This window comes from Cavenderia fasciculata (assembly GCF_000203815.1).
Source record: "Cavenderia fasciculata unplaced genomic scaffold Scf_EU5ZYIE02H8LDV-5, whole genome shotgun sequence".
NCBI lineage: Eukaryota > Evosea > Eumycetozoa > Acytosteliales > Cavenderiaceae > Cavenderia > Cavenderia fasciculata.
Window position 1 is genome coordinate 908,738 of NW_004457639.1, and position 25,781 is coordinate 934,518.

Sequence of the window (25,781 nt, forward strand, 5' to 3'; positions counted from 1 at the left end):
TAATTATAGGTTTAGTTTATGAAGATATAGATAGTTATAGAGATAATAGTATAGTAGTATAGTAGTATAGGATATAGATATAGATATAGGGATGGTAAAGTTTCTATTATTTCCTGTATTTGATAGTCAGAATCTAGTACCACAAGAGTACGAAGATGAACCGATCGATGTCATACCTGCACTCAACGACTTTTTAATGTCGACCAAGGGAGGAGAAATTATACACTACACGATAGGAGCTGCTAGCGGTGCGACTATTATCAACAAGTTCTCTACCAAGAATAGTAGTATTCTGGCACTACACTACATCACAGCATCGGATAGCATATTGACATTGGAAAAAGACACTGACATTTCAAAGATCAATGTCGTTAGAATCTATCAAAACTGGAGACAGAATCAAAACTACTCTGCTGTAACATCGTTTGATCAGATGTTATCTTCATCACCGTCACAGATGGGTACTACCCCCCAAGGTGGTGGTGGTGTTGGTGGTGGTGGAAGTAGTGCTGGTAGTGGACACGGTGCCAATTCACCTCTGCATCACCAACAACCTTCTACACTCCCACTTCACGTCTACAAGATACCAGTACCATCTTCAGTGACAACTATCAATGTGTGTCCTGTTACAAGTCGTGTCATTGTAGCCACTGAAAAGTCGGTCAGTGTTTGGGGCAACACCAATATTACCACATCCTCTTCGAACCTACTCAACTCGTTTGAACGTATCTTGGATATCGATGCAGACAATGTACGTCACGTTGCCATCTATGAAGGCTATCTTGCCTATTCGACCAGTACCAATGTCAAGATTCTGTCACTCAACATTCAATTCAATGATATTAATGATCAATTCAATACTGCTCATATAGTCAATCATTCATATTCTGCTGCTGTCAATGTATGTCATTAGAAATATAAACCAAAAAATAGATATATATATTTATTTACTTATTTATTTTTGTTTTGTTTTGTTTTGTTTTGTTTTGTTTGTTTGTTTATTTAGAATGGACCATCAGAGATTATGGAAGATGAACATTATTTTGAAGTTTGTTTTGATTCAATGGGTAATCCAACTGGAAAGAATCAATTGTCTTGTTTGCAGACAACATTTAGTAATTCAACTAGAATGAATGAAGATCAAGAATACGAGATTATAGGACCAATCACTGATATCGATCATGGTATCAATGTTAATAGTGAAAGTGGATATTCATTGCTTTCTTCAACTTTGGTATTGAATAGAAAGTTTTCACAAGACGATGATTTGCATTCACTATTCTTTTTACCAGATCTCCCAAAATCAACTGAAAGTGGTAATAACAATGGCAACAATACTCAAAATCAAAGTAGTGCTACACCAACTCATCAAAAGACATTTGTACAAATCAATCAACACTATAATAATAATATTAAAACTATACATAATAATGGAAATGGAAATGGAAACGGAAATAATCATAATAATAATGAAAAGAATAATAATAATATATCGATGAGATGTGTTGTCAGTACACAAAAACAAGGTTTCTTGTATAATATTACCAAACCATCATTGTTGGCATCCTATCTCTATGCAAATGAAACATTATTGTGTGCAGCTAGTCATTGCTTCCTCTATACCATGACTACAGAGGGTCTCCAAACATGGACACTTAGATCATGTGAAGCTCCAGAGGATGGAAATGTCGATCCCCCACCCATTGGTCTTGGATTAAATACATTTGGTTGTTTGTCTAAAATGGCAGTCATCGGTGACCATCTCTTACTCTTGTCCAAATTTACTCATGATATTAATGAAAAAACAAGTTTATTAAAATTACCAAGTATTATGAGTATGTTACAAACAAAGAACAAACAAATGAGAAATATATAAAAGAGGATAGATTAAATTAACAAATTCATTTCATAGGATCACCATCAAGAATGGCATCACCAGCAAAAAAACCAGTTGAAACTGGATGGAGTATTTATATATTACATCATACACCATTACAAACATTGTATGGTGATATTTTAGAATATGCAAATCAAAGTCAAGATAAAGATGAAGAAGTATATCACCAATTATTATTAGAAGGTCATTTCTTACTTCAATCAAAATTAGCAAATCAACATCAATCAAATACAAATATGAATGGTAAATATTGAAATAGAGAGATAGAGAAAGTTAAAATAGTAATTAGTATTTAAATATTAATTAATAATATTTTTTATTTATTTATTTTTTGTTTTTAGATGTAGCATCAATTATAAATCATGGAGTAGAAAGAAATATTTATAGATCATTATTAAAACAATCATCATCGTATTTGGGTGATTATTTCTTAAAAACTCAACAAGATTATATGAGAGCTGCAGTTTGGTATAGCACAAGTAATACAGATATAGAATTGGTTTTTAATTTATTATCACAAAATCCAGAATCTCATAAAGCATTAAGTTATTATCTTAAACAAGTTTTATTTAATCCTTCGGTATGTCTCAATAATATTAGGAAACACCTTTAATTTCCATTAACTTTTTTTTTTCTTTTCTTTTTTCTTTTCTTTTCTTAGTCAGTTGAATTACTTGCAAACAAAGAAGAATTAAATAACAAAATATTAAAACATTATCATAGTGAAAGTCCTCATAATCTTTCAGTATTGATATTAGAGTCATCGGTATCATCGTATTCTCAAGTATTGGCAATCGATTTACTCAAAGATTTATCAGAAAAATGTGATTTTGATATGGAACAACGTAATATGAATTATTTTGCACTTGGTTTATTGTATTTGGATCAAAACAATATCGATGAATCAATGAATTCACTCAATCAAATTCCATTAGATTCATTGATTGCTCTCAACCTTAAAAATCCCAAATTGTTGGCACCTATTGGTGATGCTGACCCTTCCGCACTTGGAAAGATTCTTAGACAAACCATACCATGGGGTCTTTTGGAAATTGTTGTACAGTTGGTTAAAGGAAAAGAAATTACTCCCGATGAAGGTTTCACTATCCTTTTACATTCCACAGAAACCTTTGCAAAAGGTATTTTAAATAGTAATAGTAATTCTTATCATTTACCTGATTTTGATTTAGATGCGTATGTAAAAAAAACAAAGAAAAAAGAAAACAAAAAGAGATACAATATTAATATTTGAATTTACTTTTATTTTATTTTAGATTATTATTAAAAATATATTTAGAATGGTTTTTAACATGGTATTGTAAAGATATTAATATTAATATGGGAATGAATTCATCAACTGCGTCTTCTATTAGTAGTATATTAGAGTTGGTACCATCATTTGTAAAATATTTAATTCACTTGTACGTTCAGGACATACAGAGATTCAGAGGTGACGATAAGCAATTGTTCCAATCGTTGGATATCGACGTCGGGATGATTGTCAATCAGTCGACCATCAAATCGAAAAATCAACCAAGCCAACTCAACAAAAAGATTGTTACCGACGATTATTGTAACCACTGGATTCTCTTCCACGTCCACACTTACACCATGATTCCTCCTTGGTTATCAAAACTGCCACCATTCTCGGCTGATGCTTTTAGAAATCCATCAGAGCGTGGTGACCCTGCCAATCAACTCACTTCACTCTACCATAGAAAGATCCACTCGGTCTTGTCAAGTGCCAGAGTTCGCGACTTTGAATTTATGGACAACATTGAAGCCATGTTTACAGCTGCCAACGATACCAACAATATCATATTTATCGAGTTAAAGTTGGCTTGTCTTCCTCTTCTCGACCGTATGTCAGAGGCCATTGAATTGGTAGTTTCAAGACATGTAGAGGTTGTTTTGGAATATGGTTTACATTATTGTAAACAATCAGATTGGGCAATTGTTTTGGAATTAATTTTGAAATTATTAAGTACCAATCAAAACAACAACAACAATATTAGTAGTAATGGAGATACTTTATCCTCTTCATCTTCTACATCACAATCAAACTCTTCAATTGTATTCCAAAAACAACCAATCAATTTACAAAAACAATCAAAAGATTCTATTGTTGGAGAATATGAACGAGTTTTGGACTACTTGACTGGATTTATGGACACTGAATCATTCTTGCAATTACTTCCAACAAATGGAAAAATCGAATACTTTTTACCATTTATCGAGAAATCATTTTCAAATCATTATTCTCGTCAATTAAAATCTAAACTTTGTGATCATTTATCAAATAATAATTTCTAATAATTATAATCTAATTCAATCTAAACAACCATATTTATATTTAATTTTTAAATAAATAAATAAAAGCACTAATCAAATAAAAAAGTTATTTATTTCTTTGATCAATTCTAATTGAAAAGGTTTCAGGTATCATTAATACTCCAATAACTAAAGTAAGAAATAAAAACTATTATTAATATATTTTCTTCCTTTTATAAAAAATATTATTGCATACTAGGTTGGTCATTAATTAAGGCTTTGGCTAGCCTGGTTACTTTATAATTGGAAAAGAATAAACCAACCAATAAAAAAGTTTCCAACTCTGAAAATTTCTTAAATATACATTTTCTTGGACCATATCCAAACACTGACAAATCTAGGCTTGGATTATTGATAAATCTCATTGGATCAAATTTGTTTGGTTCATTCCATAATTGAGGCGATAGATTTGCGGCATAATAATTTGCAATAATTTGACACTAAAAAATGATATTAATAATAATATTATTATTAGTAAGGGGCTACTTATGGTTTTGTTCTTCTTTCTCCTCACTTACATTTTGTGGAATATAATAAGAATTTATCATTGTTGATTTGTTATTTCGATGTGGTAAGCCTAAAGGAACGGTTGGTCTATATCTCCAACCCTCTTTAATGACTGCATTCAAATAAGGATATGCGGCCTTATTATCAATGTGATATGGAATCTCTGGTGTCTGAATCAACTCTTTGTGTAGTTTTTCTTGAACCTCTGGATTGTTTGAGAGATGGATAACCAAAAACTCGATTGTTGTGGATATTGTATCTACGCCTCCAACTAGCAACTCTATAAATATTCTTTCGATTGAGTCTAGACTCATCATCATTGATTTGCTTTCATCTTGAAGCTCCAATAATAAATTATCCAAAAAGTCTCTCGGATTCTCTGGATCCAATGATAATAAATGTTCATTTACAAATGGTTTTACAAATGTTAATACTAAATGTGTTGCTCTTTGTAATTCATTTGGCTAAAAATAAATAAATAGAAAAAAATATTATTATGATTAATGATACAATTCACTTTTTCTTATTATTATTTAAAAAATCATACACTATTAAATGGTTTTAAAATTGGAATTAGATCACCTGTATTATTTCCATTTCCCAATTGTGAGGCAATAGTTTCAAATGCATCCATTAAATTAAACATTATTTCATCTCCTTCATTATCGTATGATGTAGCATTTGAAAATAAAAACTTTGTTATTATATTAAATGTTAACTTTTTAATAAATGGTCTAATATTTAACTAAAAAAAGGAAGTAATAATTAATATTTATAATTTCTTTTCTTTTATCATTTAATTTTTAATAATTACTATATTATTATTTGAAGTTTGAATAGCTTGATCTAAAACTTTCTTCATTTCCATAAATTCTCGTGTAAATAAATTCTCTGGGTGGAAAAATCCACTCTTTTGTAATGCCTTGGTAATGATGGCTCTTTTATTGATCCATTCATGTCCATTTGTAAAACCTAGATTATTCGAATCTAAAAATTAAAATAAAAATAAAAAATAATAAATACCAAGATAGTAATAATATTATGGTTATCCTTTTCTTTCATACCTCCAACAATATGCATTGTAGGATGAATATAATGATCTGTAAAAATTGCACTTTGTTGAACAAATGCCTCTTTGATAACATCTGGTTCGTTTAAAACAATAGTATTTACAGTGCCAAACCAGAATTGATAAATTTTTCCATATTGCAGATATAGTTGAAACAATCCAATATGTGGTTCACCCTTTGATAATAAATGAAGGTTCCCTATCACTGGAAATGGTATTGGTCCAGGTGGTGTACATATTGGTCTATTTTTAGTCAATTTTACCTACAAACAAAAAGATAAAAAAACAATTAATACCATTCATTATCTTGCTAACTTTTGATATTCATGATTGTCCTAGAATCTAGTCTCTCTTTCTCTTTCTTTCTCTTTCTTTTGGTTTTAGTAGATATTTACATAATAACATATAATGATAGATATGACAAAAAGAAGGAAAAATAGAATCATTTACAACTTTTTATAGTTTTAGCTTTTTTGTTGTTTCCAGGTGGTTTGTAGACAACAACAAAAACTGACTGCTTCCAACAAAAAGAGGAAAGAATGTATGATGGACAACGATATTGTCTAATATGATGTTGATGTTGATGGTGTTATATGATTTTTATTCTTATTGCTTTATTCCTCTGCAGAGCTTCTGTTGTTGTTGTTGATGTTATTGTTCTTCTTCTTCTCTTTTTTAGGAAAAAAAAAATTAAATATTGTCTTTTTTGTTTTATAGATTGAGGAATATAATATTATGATGCCTGTGCTACTGATGATAGTAGGTAGTGATGATGATGGTAGTTAAGGTATGTTTTTGGTATATATTTTTACTCTACTCTACACTACTCTCTACTGCTACTAATTTGTGTTGTTGTTGTTGTTGATGTGTGTCTGATCAGACAATACAATGTTATTAAAAAAAAAAAAGAGGAGGACGGATGGATGAGGAGAAGAGAGAGAAGAAGAACAATACAATAGTAAATCACAAACACTGATATCTCTCTCTCTGTTTAATTTTTTTTTTTAAACACAGATGTTATGGATGATCCAACACCAGTATCGCCGTCATGCCACCCCGACATGGTATGTGAAAAAGTGTGTGTGTGTGTGTGTTGTTTGGTTGATTGATTGGTAGATCCAACATCCCTAATTAGTGTCGGATCTAAAGATCACTCCATCAACCCTCTTTTATCAACAATCACGCTCACACTACTACTACTACTACTACTACTACTACTACTACTACTACTACTACTACTACTATCAATAGTGAGCAGTTTGAATAATGCACATTGATATTAATTTGTTGTTGAGAGTAGGAATGATGAATGAATGAATGAATTAATAAATAATAAATATTGTTGAATGAATAGATTGAATTTAATTTTTTCAAAGAATAGATTGTATCAATCATCATTCATAAAGTCTTGTTCCCTCATCCGACAATAAGAATTACGATTGTCTCGTCGTACGTACGTACATACGTAATGCTATCAATCAAAATATATATATATATCAGACAAATTTGGTTCGGATCACCGATTAATCACAATCAATATTACCATATGGGGAATAAGTAAATAAAGAGGAGCGAGGTAAAATCTGTCTCTTTAAGATCTTAATGATCAGATATTTATTTAAATTTTCACCCCCTCCTCTTAATCCATGGATGGATTGTTATGTTATTATTATTTGTATTAATACATTTTATTTATTTGTAAATTTTAATTTAATTTAATTCCAAACAACCTTTTTCCTTCTTGATCGAGTGTTGTGTTGGTGTTGTTGTTGTTGTTGTTGTTGTTGTTGCGGTGATACCATCCATATATATAAACGATACGTTGTAATATGGGTAAAATAATATGAATAATAATATATTTCATTTAAATGGATTAGGCTTGAGCCCTCTTACTAGATAATTCTGTTAATTGAATATCTTGTTTAATTCCTCTTCTTTCCGTAAGGATTTGGACATCCAATGGATGATATTGCCATTTATAACTAAATTGAATGATGAAAATTAATAAATAAATATATTGTGTATGGGAAGATTATTATTATTATTATTTGTTTAAAAAAATACACATACTATTTAATAACAAAATCTGGTACCAATGCAATAAATACAGAAATAATAATTACAAGGTGGAATGTTATAGTCTTTAATTCAAAACCTAAGAAAATAAATTAATTAATAATTGTTTGATCTTTTTGATTATTATTTTGATTTTTGTTTGATACATACTAAATATATCATACATATTTGGACTAAGAGGTAAAAAGTAGGCATAAAACATTAACATTACAAAATAGGATAAGAGGGAGATGGCAAGTCCGATACCAGTGAAAATATTCCAAGTTCTAACCTCGAGTGCCATACGTAGGTTGGCTATGAGAATGGACGAGGTGGAGATGAGTGTACCGTAGGACCAGATGCCAGCAGTGAGTCCGTTGCTATTGACAATATCATTGTCAAAGAGGAAACGGACGGAAAAGTAGACAACCAAAGAATGCCAGATACCGGCAATGATCCAAAGGAAGAATGATCGACGTGTCAAGAGAGGGGACGATTGGAGACGACGGTAGATTTGGGGATTCTCCATAATGGACTCCTCATCAATATCACGTTCAAATAGACCGTAAAAGAAAGGTGGTAGAGAGGTAAAGAGGATATTGTAGAATGTAATAATCCAAGAATCAAAGATGGTCTGACCTGTAAACAACGAGCTAAAAGAGAACCATAGCAAGCAAAAGGTGAAACTCATGTTTTTGTAGAACGAGTATTGGATGAGTCCAGCAACACGAATATACGAGAAACGACCGTGTACGCAGAGTAGTCGTTTGAGATGTGAGAATTGGTGTATCGAATAATCCGATGCACGTGCAGCCTGTGTTCCTTCTTTGCCATAGATACCAATACCGACATGTGCCTCTTGAATCATCGACACGTCATTGGCACCGTCGCCAATAGCCAGCGATATCTTTTTCTCACTCTCCTTGACGACACGCACAACCAACGCCTTTTGGAGTGGAGTCACACGACAGCAGATGACCGACTTGCAGGCACGTCCCAACCGCAAGAACTTGTCCTTGTGATCGGCCAGTGCAAAGGCCAGGGTGTTTCCATCAATGACGAGACCATACTCGAGTTGGAGTTGTGGCGCGATGACCTGGTCGTTGAGTGCGCCCGGGAGGTTCGACGGTGCGGCCGACTTGTTGTTGTTTGAGCTGGAACTACCGCCAATGAACCCGAGCAAACCAGTACGCTCCTCAATCTCTGGGGGCAGCAGCGCAATGTATCTGTCGAGGATCTGGCCGCACTCCTCGCTTGTCTCGGTGTTGACAAAGATGAGCTCCATGGCCGGGTCAAAGAGACGGCACGAGTAGCCAATGTTGACGGCTGTCTCTTGCTTGTCGCCTGTGAGCACCCAAATGTGCATGCCGGCTTCCAAGAGGTAGCTGATGGTCTCGGGGACGTGGCATTGGAGTCGGTCCTCGATGGCGGTCGTGCCGACGAGCACCATGTCCTTTTCAATGAGCTCGCAGACTGCTTCGACGCGCTCCTCACGGTTGTCGAGCGACGTGGTGGCCTGCAGGAACGAGTGCTTCCACTCGTCAAACTCGTCTTGGGTGAGGTCGCGCTCGGCGAGCATCAGAGTACGCAGACCCTCTCTTGAGAAGATCTTGAGGTAGTTGAGTGTCTCTTCGTGGTACGAGTGGCGGTCGCGGGATGTCAACCGGCAGGAAATGGCCATATCGGCACCCTTGCAGAGGAGTTTGATCCCACCCTCGGGTGTGCGCACAATGACCGACATACGACGACGGGCCGACGAGAACTCGAGGATAGCCAACAACGCATACGCAGTATCCACGCCATTCTCGCGTACAATGATCTCATCACTCTTTCGATTCACGAAAAAGTATCCATTGTTTCGTGCGGTCTGGACAAGTGCCAACTCGTCAGGTGACTGTGACTGATAGGTGATGTTTCCAGTCGCTTCTTCCAACTCGGACACGACAGTATGGCATAATGAGAGTACACGTAAGAACGACTGGATACGCGAGCTACGCACAGACGCCTGTGCAGCCAAAGAGGTGGCCAACCCACCCGTATTCTCACGTTCATCAAACACGTCCAATCCAACCGAACACTTGCAGAACCGCATATCATTCTCGGTGAGTGTGCCAGTCTTGTCGGAAAAGATGTGCTGGATGCGCCCGAGATCCTCGTTGAGGTTGGAGGTCTTGGCCTTGGCACCCTGCTCGGCGAGATCAGTGCGGGCATACGTCGACAGCATCTGCTCGTCCCATTGCATGAACCGGGCCTGTCCGACCTTGACCATCTCCAGCGTGACCCACAGCGAAATAGGGATCATCGTGTTAAACAAAATAAAGTAGGTAAAGAAGTTACGCACGCCATACACGGCCAACGAGTATGGTGTCTTGCCAAGATACTCCATGTATCGTGCACTGTACTCCTCGTAATAGGCCGATGCTACCGAACACAACAAACACAGTGTCAACAAGAATACAAATACATAGAGAATCAATCGATTCAACAAACGTTCCACCGTTGAGAATTTCGATGGTGGAGGTTGTTGATTTAAATATAATTTTGTATCAACTCCTGTATAAACACAAACTGCAAATACACTCTTTGTATTACGTAATTGTGATCCCTATAAAATCAAATCAAACAAAATCAAAAGTTAATATAAATTATACCAATATCCATATTTGTTTGTGTTAATATTTACTCTTTGTAAAAACATTGTATGATTTAAAGAGACAATTGAAGTTTCTTGGCCTTGTTGTACAAATCTACCATTGAAACGATATAATCTTTCATTTGGTGTTTCATAAACTACACTTCCTCTAAGAGTTGATATTTCCTCCAAAGTTTGGTATCCATTGGTTTCCGATAATGATTTTCTAACCTTTAAATTGGTTTCACTAAAAAAAGGATAGAGTTAATTAAAAATACTAATTAATATTATTATTAATTTTGATTTGACATACCCATCTAAATTTGAAGTTTCAACATAACATAAACCTTCTTCATTGGTTGATGCCAACAAGACCATATCGGCAGGGAATCTCTGAGTATTTGAAATCTTTACAATATCTCCAACTCTTAGATCCTTACTATAAATTGGTAACAATTGTCCATTTTTAACAATATTATAAACCTCTCTATTATTCTTTTGATCTGATTGATATCGTCCCTAAATAAATAAATAGAAATAGAAAGAAAAAAAACAATAATGATTAACAAATGTTTGATGGGTTTGATTTTTTAGTTGTTTTGATTTGTTTTTTTTTCTGAATGTTTAAACATACATAATCTTCAAGAGCTTCTTTAATAGCAGTAATTAACAATACAAATGAAAGTGGGAGAATACTGGTCAGAGGAATAAGTGGGGAGATTTGTGGAATACATTGAACCACAAGCACACAAAGAAAATAAAAGTTTGACATTCTTCTAAATTGTTCAAATAAATTCTTTGGAATAAATGTGAGCAATGTATACTTTGTAGTTCGAATATAATTGCTTGGGTATTTCCTTCCTTGTGTAAATGTCATCTTTGGATCATTTAAAAATATACTATAACAATTATTTACTCCATTCTAATAGAAAATAAAAAAGAAAAACAGGAATAATAGTTAATATGTGATCAAAAAAAAAAAAAAAAAAAAAAGGTGGAAGGAAAGAAATATTTATAATTATAATTTTTTACTTACTTCTGGTTTAGGTTTGGAACGTCTAAATATTGACATTCTTTTAATTTAATTGTATGCCTTTTTAATTCATACAATCTATATCTATATATTTAATTTATATTTTTAGATCTCTCTCTTTCTATCTCTTTCTTTCTTTCTTTGTTTCTCTTTCTAGAAATAAATTTAGTAAATTGGATGGATGGATAATATGTTAATTAATTATTGAATTAAAAAAAAAAAAAAGACAGATAGATAAATAACAACAAATAAATAGAGATTGAAATAATTAAAATTGATTGGGGAGGAACATCAAAAAAATATAAATATATATTAACGTGATGCGTGTCCAACAACCCTCTCCTAATTGTGATTAGCAATTTACTTCTACCACTACTACTACTAACTTTTATAAAATACACAAAAATAATTTAATATAATGTGATGATAATGATGATGTAAGTATGGTATGTAGTTGGTTGGTACTTCAAGTTGGAATGATGGATCAAAAGGAACAAACAAAAATAAACCAAAACAAGTGCTTCTACGATTGTAAATATTATTATTATTATTAATAATATTACAGGGTTTGGGTTGGAAGTGTAAGTAGCGAAAGAGATAGATGTTGGAAGAAGAGGAAGAGGATAATCCAAGATTCAAAAAACACACACACAAAAGTGGTGGGTTGGCTGGTTGGCTGGCTGGCTGACCAGTCAGGTTTGCATGTGCTGACAAAACGAGCTGATAGTTGACCGTCTACAAGCCAATATGATTTATCAATCAATTGATTGTTTGATTGTTTGATTGATTGATGATGATTAAAGGTTATATAATTGGAAGTAGTAGTTGAGATTAAAAGGATGTTCCATTTTGGAAATTTGTGGATTTTTTTTTTTTTGATACAAAAGACAGAAGTGATTTGGATGAGGAGGACGACGATCCAAGAGATTTTGTCCAGGTCAGAATATATATTATGATTTGATGATCAAAAAAATAGAATAGAACATGTATGATTGGTGGTAGTAATATTGATGATGTTGTTGATGATGTTGCACTTACAACAATAATAATAATAACCCAAGTTGAACAGATGTGTGTAAATACAATCTATTTTCTTGTATTAGATACACAATCAATTATTGTTTTCCAATGTACAGTATGTATATTATACAATTGTATTTAAACAGTGGTTGGATTGGATTGTTTGTTGAGAATGTGATGTTGATTTATAATAAATAAAACAAAAAATATTTTTTTAAAACTAATAATAATTAAAAGCCAGCCTTGTCGTGTGCATGTATCCATCCATATGGACATGCATTTACAGGTTGTATCAATCACCTTTTCCTTTACCCATTAATTTGATTATAAAAAAAACAATGTGTTTTTGGATATATATATTGAATCGTTTGTGTGTGTTGAATATATATATATAAAGAAAGAGACGATAATAGTGATCTTGGTTATGTGTGTGTGTGAAGTGTGAAGTGATCACTTGTTTTTTAGTGGTAGTAGTGAGTGAGTATTGGGGTTAGTAGGGTTAACCCCTTAACAATCGATGAAGAAACTAACGAATGATGGGTGGACGAATGGATGGATGGACGATAGATCTATCTGTAATTTATTATGATTATTATTATTATTGTTATTATTACGATTCTTACGATTAATATTTTAGAGAGAACTAGCAGTTGTTGGTCAGATAGATAGATAGATTTGGACAAATAAATAAATAAATGTTTATAGTTTTTTTTTAGAAATATATATATATATACAATACATATATTTATAAATAGAAAATGAAGATGACAATCAATCATCGTTTAATGAATGAATGCTTGCTTGGTTGGTAGGAAGGAAGGAGTAAGCATTCGTGGGTAGGGGGGTGGATGAACAAGAGGCGTTTTAGAGGACTGACTCTTTGGCTGCCGGTCTGACTTGTGACGATAGATTGATCACAAAAAAGTAGGGAGGAGGAGGAAGGAAGGGATTTGTGATTTTTTTTTGTCTGATCAGAAAAGTGTGGGTTGTGATTGGTATCACTAGATTTTGAAGTTTTTGACCTAGATAGATTTGTTGTTTTGTTGGTTCACATCTTATCCTTACTACGTGTGTTGTTTTAATGATCCTCCCTCTTTTTAACTAGCCAGATGTTGTTGATGATGGGGGAGGTGTTGTAAAATGCTGAATTGGAAGTATCCAATGTTGCCTATTATGGGGGACTCTACCCTTATTATTTTCATCCTAGAGGGACGAACTCTAACTATCCAATCAATCTTCTTCTTGCTCTGATCTGCTCTGTCTGCAAAGTTGTTTGGTTTTTCTTATAATTCTTAGGCTTTCTCTAATCTAGCTCGATGACACTTGTTACTATATACCAAAGTATCTGTTGTTGTTGTTGTTGTTGGTTGTTGATGATATTGATGTTGATGATGATGATGTTGTGGTTGGTTGTTTTTTGTTGTAATGTCGGTATTCTTCATTATCGTCATCATCCTCAACCTCTTTTTCGTCTTTCTGCTGTTTAGTTTCATCTTCTTCCTCCTCCTCCTCATCCACATCTTCCTCATCTTCTTTATCCACATCCTCCTCCTCCTGTGAATCTTCAAGTTGATCTTGTTGATAATCTTGTTGATCGACATTGTCATTTAACAAGTTGGTGAAACGTATTCTCTTTTTCCGTTCTTGTTCTAGTTGTTCCTTTTGTTGCAACTCTACCTCTTTTCTCTTTGCAATGTATCTCGAACATGGTTTATAAAGCGATTCGTGTAGGTATCGACACTGTAACCACAAATATAATGGTAATACTTTAGTTTGCTCATCACTTTGATCTGGTATCACTAGTAAAGTTGTATAAATAATATAAAGTAATTAAGATGTAATTAGGAATATGATGGTTGATTTAAAATATTCTCTGTTTGACATACAAATTTTAAGAGCATTAAATTGAATTGGAATAGAATTAGAACCTGCTGCACTACTTGTGTTGTTGGTACCTTTTCGAAGTTCAATGTGACCCCAAACACGAATGAATTGGCCTAGTTTCAAATGCAACGGTTTCGAAGGGACATGAGCATAAAAGATCTCCATCTCTTGATCGCTTGTACCATCGTCGATATGGAATCGAATAAAGACATTGGATTCGGTGTATGGAAGTAGAGGTCGATACTTTTGAGCAATCGATACGACCTTGCCCATCATCTCGGCCCATACAACCTCTACATTGTCATAGATATAGTATCGACGACACCTATCCAACAATCCCATACGTTCAACTCGTACGACCGACTCTAGATGATGTGTTAGTAGTTTAACATAACACTGACCATTCCTCAGCGACTTGAATCTACTCTGATCACTGTCCTCTACCTCTCTTTGTTTCTTTGTCTTGATACCATAAATATTTCTTATACTGTATTCATCAAACTTGTATAAATGTCCATCAAATCTAAATTCATTTCCTTCATTATTAAATGAACTACTATTATTCATCTATCTATTAGAATCTCTTCATTTATCCTATCTCTCTCTCATCTATCTCCTCCTTTCTCTCTTTCTCCTTTCTTCTTCTTCTTGTTAAATATATATATACAAATAGAGAAACAAACAAATAAATGAAACAAACAAATATTTAAAAACGAATGAAATGAATGATCGTCGTCCGTTCACACGACCTCGGTCATACCCACCTATCATATGGTTTCCAAGAAATCGGTCTATAGATATCATTATCCGACTGGAAATGGGTATATAATTATATTATTTGATTGGACGCATTCGATTGATTGATCAATTTGATATATAAATAGATTGAGTGATTGTATATGTATGGGTGTGTCTTGATATTTTTTATATTAAGAGGAGTTTTAAATTTATTTTCAAAAGACTACAAAAAAGGCGCTTAAGCAGTACCGACCTTCTTGGCAGCTTGTCTCTTGTAGTATCTGAGGAGGGCTTGCTTACGGTGGTAGGCAACATCGTTCTCCTTACGTTGGGCTTCGAGTCTTTGGACGACGTCCTTGTGCTTCCAACCGGCCTTGGAGGCGAGTTCACCGAGAACAGTGACCTTTCTGATTGGGTTGAGGGTGAGAGACTTGAGAGCGGATGGGACGCACATCTTCTTTTGGGTGTTGTATGGGGCTGGGATACCTTCGAAGACCTTGAATCTACGGAGAGCAAGAGCACCACGGAAGGTCTTGTGTGGCAACATACCACGGACGGTACGCCAGAACATCATAGATGGAGTACGGTAATGACGTGGACCACGGGCATGGTTGGTGTTCATGGTCAAGTTCATGAAAGCGTCCCACTTTAACAAGTTACGTCTCACTGTGAGAATAATAATAATAATAATAATAGTAATTGATAATAGTTGTCAAAATGAAGTAGTTGTAATAATAATCATTTAGAGATGATAAAGTTTGTTGTTAGATAATGTTGAGATTGTGATTTTAACTACTAAAAAGTGATACATACTTGGACCAGAGATGAGGATACCTTCACAACGGACAACAGTGACCTTTTGTCCGCTCAAGAGTTCCTTGGCAACCTTAGCGGCAAGACGACCCAAAAGGTGTCCATTAGCGTCAACAACAATAGTCTAAGTAAAGTAGATGATGTATGTATAATGTAGGGGTAGGGTGGATAAAGAGAGAGAGTTAGGATACACGTTTGTTTATCTTTGATGATGATGTCTTCTGGATCATATATGGGAGGAGGTACACATGATACTAAGCCTGTTGCTGTTCCTCTTCGTTGAATGATGTTCTCTATAGATAGTACCTTTTTTTCGAACATGTCTAATTTCCTCGTAGGATCACGGTGTACAGCTAAGAAGAAAACTATAGTCATTCACCTCTCAGCTTTCAGTGTGGCGAAAATCAAAAATTTTAATCCAAAAAACGAAAAATTGTGTTGCAAAACTGAATTGATGTCAGGAATAATTGCACTGTGAGACCCCCCCAAGTCGGTTGGTGAGTATTTCTTTTACTTGACGCACGAGCTTGATTATCATCGATCATAGTGCTATTAATAAAAATATATTATAGTGATGAATTTCATTTTAACAATGAATAAGTATAAGTGAAAGAAGAGATAATAAAAAGAGTTGAGAGGAGAACCATCAGTTGATGCAAAAAGTTTTTGCAAAGACATTGACAGGAACAGAATATCATGTGATGTAGTATAGAAAGAGAGAGATAAAGAGAGAAATGATAGACAGAGTAAAGTAAAGGTGAAGTGAAGTGATGATCATGATCGACAAGAGAGATCGGTGCAAACCCGATCTTTTGGTCGGAAATGAATTGGTATTCTACCATTCTATCCCAATCAATCATCACCCACCCTATTGTTTACGAGATATTTTCTTTTATATTTTTGTTGATGGTTTTGATCATTATCATAAATTGGCAAAACAAAACAAAAAAGGTATTCAATAAACAACAATCTTTGATCCCAACCAACCAAACTGACCCAAGTCATTCATTCATTCTCCTACTCTCTTGGTGATATACTATTTATTTATTTATTTATTTATTTATTATCAGAAAGCATTATTTATTTATTTATTTATTTATTATTTATTTGTATATTAATATAAACCTTATTTATTTATAACATATATACCTACCATAAACACACCTTTGTACCTTTACCTATTTATTTATTTATTTATTATTTATTATATTACAAGAAAAGAAAAGAAAAGAATGAGTGTTAGCGATAAAATTAGAGAGTTGAATCAAAGACAGCAGAAACCATCTGCTACAGGTAAGGGATTATTAATAAGGAATAGAAATAGAATGTAAATGTGTAGTTATTAATTAATTATATGTTATTGATTGTTATTGTTGTTTTCCACAGCGGATGACTCTGGAACTAGATTCGGACCACCAAAGACAACTGGTCCAGGTGGCAAATATTCAACACTTCCATCTAAAGCATTTGTTTTTAATCCTGATCAATCATCATCTCCATCATCATCACCATCACCACAACAATTCAAACAATTTGGACAACAACAACCGATCAACAATGGCAATGCAACAACCAATAGTAGTCGTAGTAATAGTATTTCAACCAAACCAACTGGCAGACCTGGAATTCCCGATTTTAATCCACCACCTCCATCTCAACCAACCAATCAAAGAATCTCACCACCATCATCAACTGCAAGTAAAGTGGCACCAGTACAATTTAAACCAGCTGCTACTACACAATCACCACAACCAAAACCAGCACCTATATCTAGACCACCTGCACCTGCTCCAACACCAACACCACAACCAACACCGGTATCTAGACCACAACCACCAGCATTGCAACCAGTTGCAGCAGCAGTAGCTCCACAACCAGTTGCAACATACCAACCACAACCATCTAGAGGAGGCGCACAGGCAGCCCCAGCATCACCACCACAAACACCACCAGCTCAACAGTCCACCTCATCAGGTGAAGATATGTGGCACATCAACTTTAGTGAACTTGAACTTGGTGATGTTATCGGTCAGGGAAAGTATGGTGAAGTGTCACTTGGATCTTACTTGGGTACACCAGTTGCCATTAAAAGAATTTTAGAATGTAATGAAGAAACAAATCAAATGATTGAAAGAGAATTGAAAATATTAAAGTATGTACACATCCATCCATCCATCCATCCATCCATCCACCTATCAATTTCAAACAAAGTATCAAATCATTTATATTTATTTTTATTTGTTTATTTATTTAATTAATTTAAATAACTTTAGGGAAGTAAGACATCCAAATATTGTACAATTTTTGGGAGCAACATCACATAATAATGAGATATACATTATTACAGAGTTTATGGAGAATGGAGATTTATTTGATGCATTGATTTTTGGAGACACACCATTGAATTGGAAGAAAAAGTTGGGAATTGCTTTAGATGTTGCACAGGCATGCACGTATCTTCAAGCAAGAGGTATTTTACATCGTGACTTGAAAAGTCAAAACATTCTATTATCGTCCAATACCAAAGCTAAACTATGTGATCTAGGTTTAGCTCGTGCCTTTGATGCAAATAACAAAAGACTTACTTTTGTTGGTAGTGATAGATGGATGGCTCCTGTAAGTAAAAAAACATAGAGAAAGACAAAGAAAGAGACAAATCAATATATTTATATTAATATATTTATATTTGTTTATTTATATTTGTTTGTATTTGTTTGTTTATGTAGGAAATATTCATGGGATTTGATTATGATTTCAAAGCAGATGTATTTTCATATGGTGTAGTATTGGTTGAATTGGTAACTGGACAGGTACCAGATGAAAGAAAACCACAAAAGAGATTTGCATTTGAAACAGAAGCCTTTTTGAAAAAGGTTCCTTCTACTTGTCCACCTGAATTCTCTCGTATAACAGTTCAATGTTGTGCAACTGATCCAAAAGATCGTCCATCATTTAAATCAATTCAAGATAGAATCAAAGTGATGTATGAATCAATGGAAGATGAGGAAGAGGAGGAACAAGAAGAGTAAAAACATCTCTATTATTATTTGTATTTTTATGGTTCCATTTCCATTCTTATTATTTTAATATAATAAATACAAGTAATACCAAATTATTTATTTATTTATTTGACTCGTGCGTGATAATAATACAACCAAAAGAGAGAGATTGATTATCCGACCTAGATAAATATATCTCCATTATTGTTTTATTCTACTACTACTCCTACTACTCCTACTCCTACTCCATCTCCACTATCTTCATTCTTTCTTTTAAATACAATTAATTTCATAATTGATAATAAATATTCATCTTTGATTGAATATGAATTTGATTTTGTTTCTTTTTCCTTTTCCATTTCTTCTTCTTGTTGATTATTAGTATTATTGTTATTTCCTTCATTTCCATTTTGATTGTTATCATTGTCATTTGATTTTAAAAGATTTAAAGTATGATTATTATTATTATTAAAAAAAGATTGATGATCAATGAATTCATAGTTGAAACCATGTAATGAAGCTTGTTCAAGTAGGTAGGTGTCAGTTTGAGAGGATCTTGATTGATAACATAGGATATAGGAAGCCGATGAAGAATCGGTGAGTAATTGTTGAATGGTTAAAAAGAGAGGGATGATACTTGTACGCCAATAGACTACATCGGCACCCAATATAGTGTCAAATGTACCGTATTGTTTCTTGACCGATTCGATATTTGCCATATCACCCCATTCCAATTTAACAGCTTGACATGGGTATCCATCGGTACGTGATAGTTGAGCATTCTCTTCCAACAACTCCATTACAATATCATTGTTGTCACTCACCACACTATTAGGGTTGACTCGTGCCACAAACAATCCACATATACCAACACCCGATCCAACCTCTAGAATCGATCCATTCTGATACTCTTCTCTCTTTGATACAATGTATTGTGTTAATAATTTGGCTGCTGGCCATATAATCTGACCTGTTAAATCTACAAATTTGAAAGAGAGAGAGAGAATAGACGATATAGGTTAGTTTATGTATAGATAGAATGTAATACAGAGACTCTCTCTAACAGTATCTTACCATAGTCAGTTGAAGCTGTATCAAGCATCTTTACATTGATTGTACATCCACTACATTCTAATGTCTTTTGTACGTAGGTCTTGTTTAAGAAAAGGTCACCTGATGAGTAATCGGTATCATCTTCCTTGTCCTTCTCAACTTCCATCTACCAACACACGAATATATCTATAATATTTGATCTATAGTATGGGTATAATATTCTGTTAACAGATACCCAAGTAAGAAGAAGAGAGATTATTGAACTATTTTAAAAGTAAGCATTCCTCTGTCTTATCCTTGGTCGTTCGGTATTGGACAAATTAAAATTAAAGTTTGAAAAACAAGAATAATGAAAGATAAAATAACATCGACTAACTTCATTGTTATCTTTTCTTTTGTTTGGTGTATATATATATTAGATAGATATATAGATAGATAAAGAATAAGATAGATAGATAGATGTCAGGGAATAAACAAATAATAACACTGCAAATTGGAAATTACTCTAATTTCATTGCTTCACATTATTGGAATATTCAAGTATGTATATATGTATTATACTTATACTTATACATTAAACTAATAAGATTCTATTTGATTAGAATGAAAACTATCAATACTCTTTAAAAAATAATCAAGAGTTTGAGATTAATCCAAATATATTGTATCGATCGAATGAATCAGAGAATGATGCTAAATATACACCACGTGTATTGTTGTTTGATTACACATCGAATTTGGGATCGATGAGTAAGGAAGGAAAGTTATTGACAAATCATTTGAATAGTTACAACAAGATGATCCAACAACAACAAGATCGCAGTGGTGGTGATGGAATGGCTAGTTTTATCTCACAGCCTGTTGGCAATCCAATGAATAGAAAGGATGAGACGGTGGATTATCGCAGTAGTACGTTTGAGTATTGGTCAGATTATATGCACACAGATTTAAATGGTCTGTCAGTGATCGATGTCAATAGTAATAGTTTGCCATCGACACTATCTAGTAGTGGATCATTGTTTGACGATGGTATAGAGATACTTGGCGACACGACAGCATTGACAGAAAGATATCAAGATAATCTTAGACGAATGATTGAAGAGTGTGATCAACTACAAGGATTCCAGGCATTTGCAGATGTTGATGGTTTGTGGGGAGGTATGACAACCTCCATCCTATCACATCTCTCTGATGAATATGGGTCAAGACCAGTCATCACATTTGGATCGACCCCCTATTCACCATTGGTTCATTCAAATAATCAATCAGTCATTGAAGAAAGATTATTCAATACTACAAAGGCTGTATCATCTATATCACAATTTTCATCAATCTATATTCCAATTTCCTCTCAGCATTGGGATACTATTAATCAATCAAATTTTAATACTTTAAATGTAAATACATATTTTTTTCAAATCAAATATCATATATTTATATATTTATATATTATTATTATTGGTTCCAACTATATACTTTTATTAATTTTCTTTTTTTTTTTAGATGAATAATAATTATCAAACATCATCAATTATTGCTTCTGCAATTGATACAGCTACACTTTATTATAGATCAAATTATCCTTATTCTTTGGGTGAATTTTGTCGTTCACTATCGGTTCAATCATTAAATCTTTGTACACTTTCAACCACCTTTCCCAGTTCGATTGCTAAACTTGGCATTAAACGATCAAATGCCAATAATTATAATAATAGTCCATATACTTATCCTTCAACTCCATTATTTTCAAATCCTGCTTTACATTATTTAACTCCTTTTATTTCAAATGTAAGTGAAAAAAAAGAGTTCACCAACAATATATATTAATATTAATATTAATATTAATTCTTTTTCTTTTTCTTTTTTGTTTAGGTTCAAAAATCATCATTTTCAGAGATTATATCAATTAGAGGTGATCCAATTGATGAAGAATCAAATACAATTGAAAGTCAACAATCTTATGATAGTGTAAAGAAAATAATTGAAGGTTATATTGAATTTTCTAAAAAGAATTCAATCTATTCACCACAAACTACGGCCATTTGTAATATTTCACAACCATTTATTGTTGATAGTTTAAGATTCCCTGCTTACAATATCACAAAACAGAAATCACAAAACTCTACTGCAATGGAAATTGATGGGCAAGTAGCTGCTAAATATGATGAACCACCTCAATCTATTTTATCACATATTCAAAATGGCCCATTGATTGCGAGCTACCTCAAACCATTATGTCAACAATTCAAAGAATTGACAAAGTCTAGAAATGTTCAAGTTTATAGAACTGATGAAGATCCAACATCAAATGAAATGATTATTGAACATTTACATTCATTAAATGATAGTTATAGTAATGTATCAAATCATAATTTTTAAAATAACAAAAAAAAGAATAAAAAGAAAGATAAAGATTTTGCTCTTCTATCTATTATTACTTTTATATTATTTATTCCGTTTGCTTAAATTGGCATATGAGTTTGAATATAATCTTCAATTACATTTCCTGGGTCACCAGCATATTGTAGTTTTCTAAGTGATGCCATCAGGTGAAGAACATCATTATGGATTCTTCTCTTGGCAGCCTTTGATGAAATATTCTCCAACTTTGGAAAACATTCAATCAATAGATTGTTTATCATGTAATAGATATTGGTAAACACCTTGAATATATGATCAGGTGGCAATAATGTCATCAATACCTTGTGAAGCGTTGAAATATCTTTGATCAGTGATGAAAATGGTGGTGATGGAATTGGCATATTATCATCTTTTAAATCTAATGCCTAAAAAGATGGAAAATAGATGGAGGTATAAATACTTTTAAATCAAATATTTATACATTATTTTACTTTTACTTTTACTTACACTTAAGGCTTTTAAATGATTAATTGATCTTTCTTTTACAATATCAATAAATTTACTAAATATTTCACTACGATGTGATGTATAGTCTTGAGTAAGTTTATCGAAATTATTGAGTAGGGCATATTGATTTTTAGAGGGAAGGAATCTTTGAAGATAGGTCTTTAGGTATGGAATAAGTTTAACTAGAAAACTAAGACATTGTGAAGTTAGACCAAGATGTTTTGATGTAATGGTCTTGGTTCTCATAATCTGTCTTGCTCCAGCTCCAAGTACCAACTGATAAGTTATTCCATTAAATGTATTTAACAATTCTGCAATTTTAGGTATAGAGTCTACAGCCAACATTGGTATTTTTTCAATACAATTTAAATAATCATCAATAAATTTTAAAAGCATCAATGTAGTATTACCAATCTTGAATTTTTCTCCACTTAAACTAATATCTTCTCTAATAGTTGTTTCTTGTTGATTATCATTATTATTACTATTATTATTATTATTTTGATTATTATTATCAGTAGTGGAGGAAAGTGGAGGAGTTGAAGAAGGGGGAGAATCAGAAGGTTCTAAAGATAAATTTACAATGTTGTCTATGATATTTTGAAATTCCGAGGCAACGATGACTGGAATCCACTCTTCATTTTCAAGAATGAGGGTGATGTGTGAAATTTTATGTTTGTGGAATGCGTCCAAGAACAATTTGAGTTGAGTCAATTGCATTGATCGCAAACTAGTCGCTTTCTTTTTGTTTTGTAATAGACCCTCCAAGAATTGAATAAACCCTGTAATCTCTTGGTTGAGTTGGACAAACTCGGTAAGTGGCAGTTTTGAATTGATTTCCAATCTTGTTTTAATAAGAGCACCAAATCTATCCTGTGTAGCTTCATTAATATTATTTAAAATCTCTATACAAATCAATTTAATATTATCTAATTGATTTCTTTGAGATGAAGGTGAAGTTGAGGAAGTAGAAGGTGAGGTTTGTTTGGGAGAGGCGACATGTTGTTGAGTTTGAGGAGGAGGACTACTATTAATTTCTTGAATTTTAATACCTTCTTGAATAATTAGATCCAAGATGATTCTAATCAATGTCAATTTCCTTTTAAATATTTTGTGTACATGGGTAAAGAGATGGGTGTATTCGACAGGTGACAATTTTAAAAGTTTAATATTACATTCTCCCCAATTATAGGCGTGATGAGCGCGCGCATTGTCAGATGATGAAGGATTCTTTTGATTCTCTAGTTTGTGTAGACCATCCTCTACTGCAACTTGATAAAGTTGTGATACTGAATCGATAGCAGCCACACGGAATGATTCCAAACATTCATGAACTCTACCATTTCTAAGGACATTCATTACAATTGGTAGTAATGATTGATGTACATTATTTCTAAATTGTTCTTCTACATTATCTTGTGATTGGGAGGTATTATCTTGTTGTTGTTGCTGTCCGACATTGAAAATAATGTCATCATTTAATACCAATCTATTAAAATCATTTTCCATCATCTTATCAATCAATTTAACCATTTCAGCGAGTTGAGGTGAAAGATTTCTCAATGATGATATAGGGGTCAAATTTCCAGACAGAACCTCTTGTGTCGATTGAATGAGGTCCAATGCACCTCCATAATCACCCTTTGAAAGTAATAATTGTAGAGTTGGTTGAGCTTGTTTTACATCAGATACCAATGTCAACTTGTTTAGTGTATCCAATGTTCTATTCTTTTGTAAATAAAGTCTTGAAATATTTAAACTACTTTTTACAACTTCATTATCTACTTTGTTTAATATATCTCTAAAAGATAAAATAAATAAGGGTTAAATTAAATGAATAAAACATATGTTGTTCTTTCTATTTACCTTGCACTTTTTAATTCAACATAAAGAGTCTTTAATTCACTTCTAAATTGTTTCAATTCATGCATTGCATTGAAAAAGTCTAGAAACTTGTCTCGAACATGACCAACTATATTCTCTTCGATGATGGAAGAATAATGTTCTAGTTTTTGAAAGAGGATTGGTGATGGATCACTGTCGGCATACTCTAGTATCTGACTTTTCGACAAGTTTGGTTTGAAAAAGAATTCTGGTATATTCTCCAAACTTATAATCTCCTCTGGTGTTTTCTTGTTTGATGGTAATAAATCTTTACTTTGATTTTCATGAAATATTTTATATACCTAGGTAGAAATTGAATGATTGATTGATTAATAAACAATGTGAATATATTATATTATATTGTCTTTTGTTGTATAGTTGTTGATAAATTTACAGCAGCAATTTTAGTTAGATAAGATTGAAATGATTGAGCACTTATATTTGGCATTGAAGTAGATAGAGGAGGGATGACTAGATCACTAGGAGCCCATTCGTTTTGTAGTGGTGCCATGGGATCCAAGCATACTGATGTCAATGATTGTGCAAATACAAAAGGTTCATCATTATGTTGTTGAAATAGTATCTCTGATGGTGATCTCTTTATAGATGATTCTTTGTTCTTGTTGTTATTGTTGTTGTCTAGTGTTGAATTGACAGGTGATCTATATCCATATGAATTTTGCCTTTTATGTTGAGTCATACTACTACTATTACTACTACTATACTCTCCCCCATTATTACTTGGGTGATTAGTATTACTCATTACTAATAAACTATATAATATCAATAAAGATTTAATAGACTCTTTTAAAAAAGAGAATGAATCATGCATGAAGACACTCTTTTTACTTCATGAATCATCACTCCCAAAAAAGTTAAATTAAAATGTTTGAAATTCAATATTTCGATTAATATTAATCATTGAAACACAGATATATATATATATATATATATATATATAATTATATACATTAATATTAGGAGATTGATGGATGGAT

General features: G+C 32.9%; 10 protein-coding genes across 10 annotated transcripts; 4 read left to right on the top strand and 6 right to left on the bottom strand.

The window, feature by feature from the left end:
- Positions 1-91: 91 nt before the first annotated feature.
- On the top strand, positions 92-4,210 carry DFA_10183 (uncharacterized protein; the record flags this gene model as incomplete). Its single annotated transcript, XM_004354039.1, has 6 exons — positions 92-901; positions 1,007-1,835; positions 1,913-2,140; positions 2,239-2,477; positions 2,559-3,091; positions 3,172-4,210. The coding sequence occupies 6 exons, from the start codon at positions 92-94 to the stop codon at positions 4,208-4,210; spliced, it is 3,678 nt and encodes a 1,225-aa protein (XP_004354091.1).
- An 85-nt stretch (positions 4,211-4,295) lies between these two features.
- On the bottom strand, positions 4,296-6,103 carry DFA_10184 (cytochrome P450 family protein; the record flags this gene model as incomplete). Its single annotated transcript, XM_004354040.1, has 7 exons — positions 4,296-4,357; positions 4,533-4,668; positions 4,747-5,199; positions 5,283-5,480; positions 5,550-5,722; positions 5,800-6,067; positions 6,101-6,103. 7 exons carry the CDS (start codon positions 6,101-6,103, stop codon positions 4,296-4,298), a joined length of 1,293 nt encoding a protein of 430 aa, XP_004354092.1.
- A 294-nt stretch (positions 6,104-6,397) lies between these two features.
- On the top strand, positions 6,398-7,331 carry DFA_10185 (uncharacterized protein; the record flags this gene model as incomplete). The annotated part of the gene is made up of 5 exons (XM_004354041.1): positions 6,398-6,454; positions 6,522-6,582; positions 6,819-6,868; positions 7,186-7,257; positions 7,305-7,331. The coding sequence occupies 5 exons, from the start codon at positions 6,398-6,400 to the stop codon at positions 7,329-7,331; spliced, it is 267 nt and encodes an 88-aa protein (XP_004354093.1).
- Positions 7,332-7,677: 346 nt separating this feature from the next.
- On the bottom strand, positions 7,678-11,563 carry DFA_10186 (uncharacterized protein; the record flags this gene model as incomplete). Its single annotated transcript, XM_004354042.1, has 9 exons — positions 7,678-7,786; positions 7,875-7,959; positions 8,031-8,512; positions 8,597-9,975; positions 10,324-10,464; positions 10,543-10,738; positions 10,805-11,010; positions 11,126-11,413; positions 11,528-11,563. 9 exons carry the CDS (start codon positions 11,561-11,563, stop codon positions 7,678-7,680), a joined length of 2,922 nt encoding a protein of 973 aa, XP_004354094.1.
- An 82-nt stretch (positions 11,564-11,645) lies between these two features.
- DFA_10187 (uncharacterized protein) lies at positions 11,646-14,995 on the bottom strand (the record flags this gene model as incomplete). The annotated part of the gene is made up of 5 exons (XM_004354043.1): positions 11,646-11,677; positions 11,889-11,909; positions 13,076-13,117; positions 13,882-14,343; positions 14,431-14,995. The coding sequence occupies 5 exons, from the start codon at positions 14,993-14,995 to the stop codon at positions 11,646-11,648; spliced, it is 1,122 nt and encodes a 373-aa protein (XP_004354095.1).
- Positions 14,996-15,404: 409 nt separating this feature from the next.
- rpl13a (S60 ribosomal protein L13a) lies at positions 15,405-16,524 on the bottom strand (the record flags this gene model as incomplete). The annotated part of the gene is made up of 3 exons (XM_004354044.1): positions 15,405-15,832; positions 15,980-16,103; positions 16,453-16,524. 3 exons carry the CDS (start codon positions 16,522-16,524, stop codon positions 15,405-15,407), a joined length of 624 nt encoding a protein of 207 aa, XP_004354096.1.
- A 687-nt stretch (positions 16,525-17,211) lies between these two features.
- DFA_10189 (LISK family protein kinase) lies at positions 17,212-19,008 on the top strand (the record flags this gene model as incomplete). The annotated part of the gene is made up of 4 exons (XM_004354045.1): positions 17,212-17,272; positions 17,366-18,131; positions 18,253-18,595; positions 18,706-19,008. The coding sequence occupies 4 exons, from the start codon at positions 17,212-17,214 to the stop codon at positions 19,006-19,008; spliced, it is 1,473 nt and encodes a 490-aa protein (XP_004354097.1).
- Positions 19,009-19,187: 179 nt separating this feature from the next.
- DFA_10190 (uncharacterized protein) lies at positions 19,188-20,197 on the bottom strand (the record flags this gene model as incomplete). Its single annotated transcript, XM_004354046.1, has 2 exons — positions 19,188-19,957; positions 20,053-20,197. 2 exons carry the CDS (start codon positions 20,195-20,197, stop codon positions 19,188-19,190), a joined length of 915 nt encoding a protein of 304 aa, XP_004354098.1.
- A 183-nt stretch (positions 20,198-20,380) lies between these two features.
- Positions 20,381-22,410, top strand: DFA_10191 (uncharacterized protein; the record flags this gene model as incomplete). The annotated part of the gene is made up of 4 exons (XM_004354047.1): positions 20,381-20,428; positions 20,634-21,428; positions 21,535-21,819; positions 21,904-22,410. The coding sequence occupies 4 exons, from the start codon at positions 20,381-20,383 to the stop codon at positions 22,408-22,410; spliced, it is 1,635 nt and encodes a 544-aa protein (XP_004354099.1).
- An 83-nt stretch (positions 22,411-22,493) lies between these two features.
- On the bottom strand, positions 22,494-25,546 carry vps54 (vacuolar protein sorting 54 family protein; the record flags this gene model as incomplete). The annotated part of the gene is made up of 4 exons (XM_004354048.1): positions 22,494-22,817; positions 22,900-24,700; positions 24,766-25,085; positions 25,178-25,546. The coding sequence occupies 4 exons, from the start codon at positions 25,544-25,546 to the stop codon at positions 22,494-22,496; spliced, it is 2,814 nt and encodes a 937-aa protein (XP_004354100.1).
- Positions 25,547-25,781: the final 235 nt, after the last annotated feature.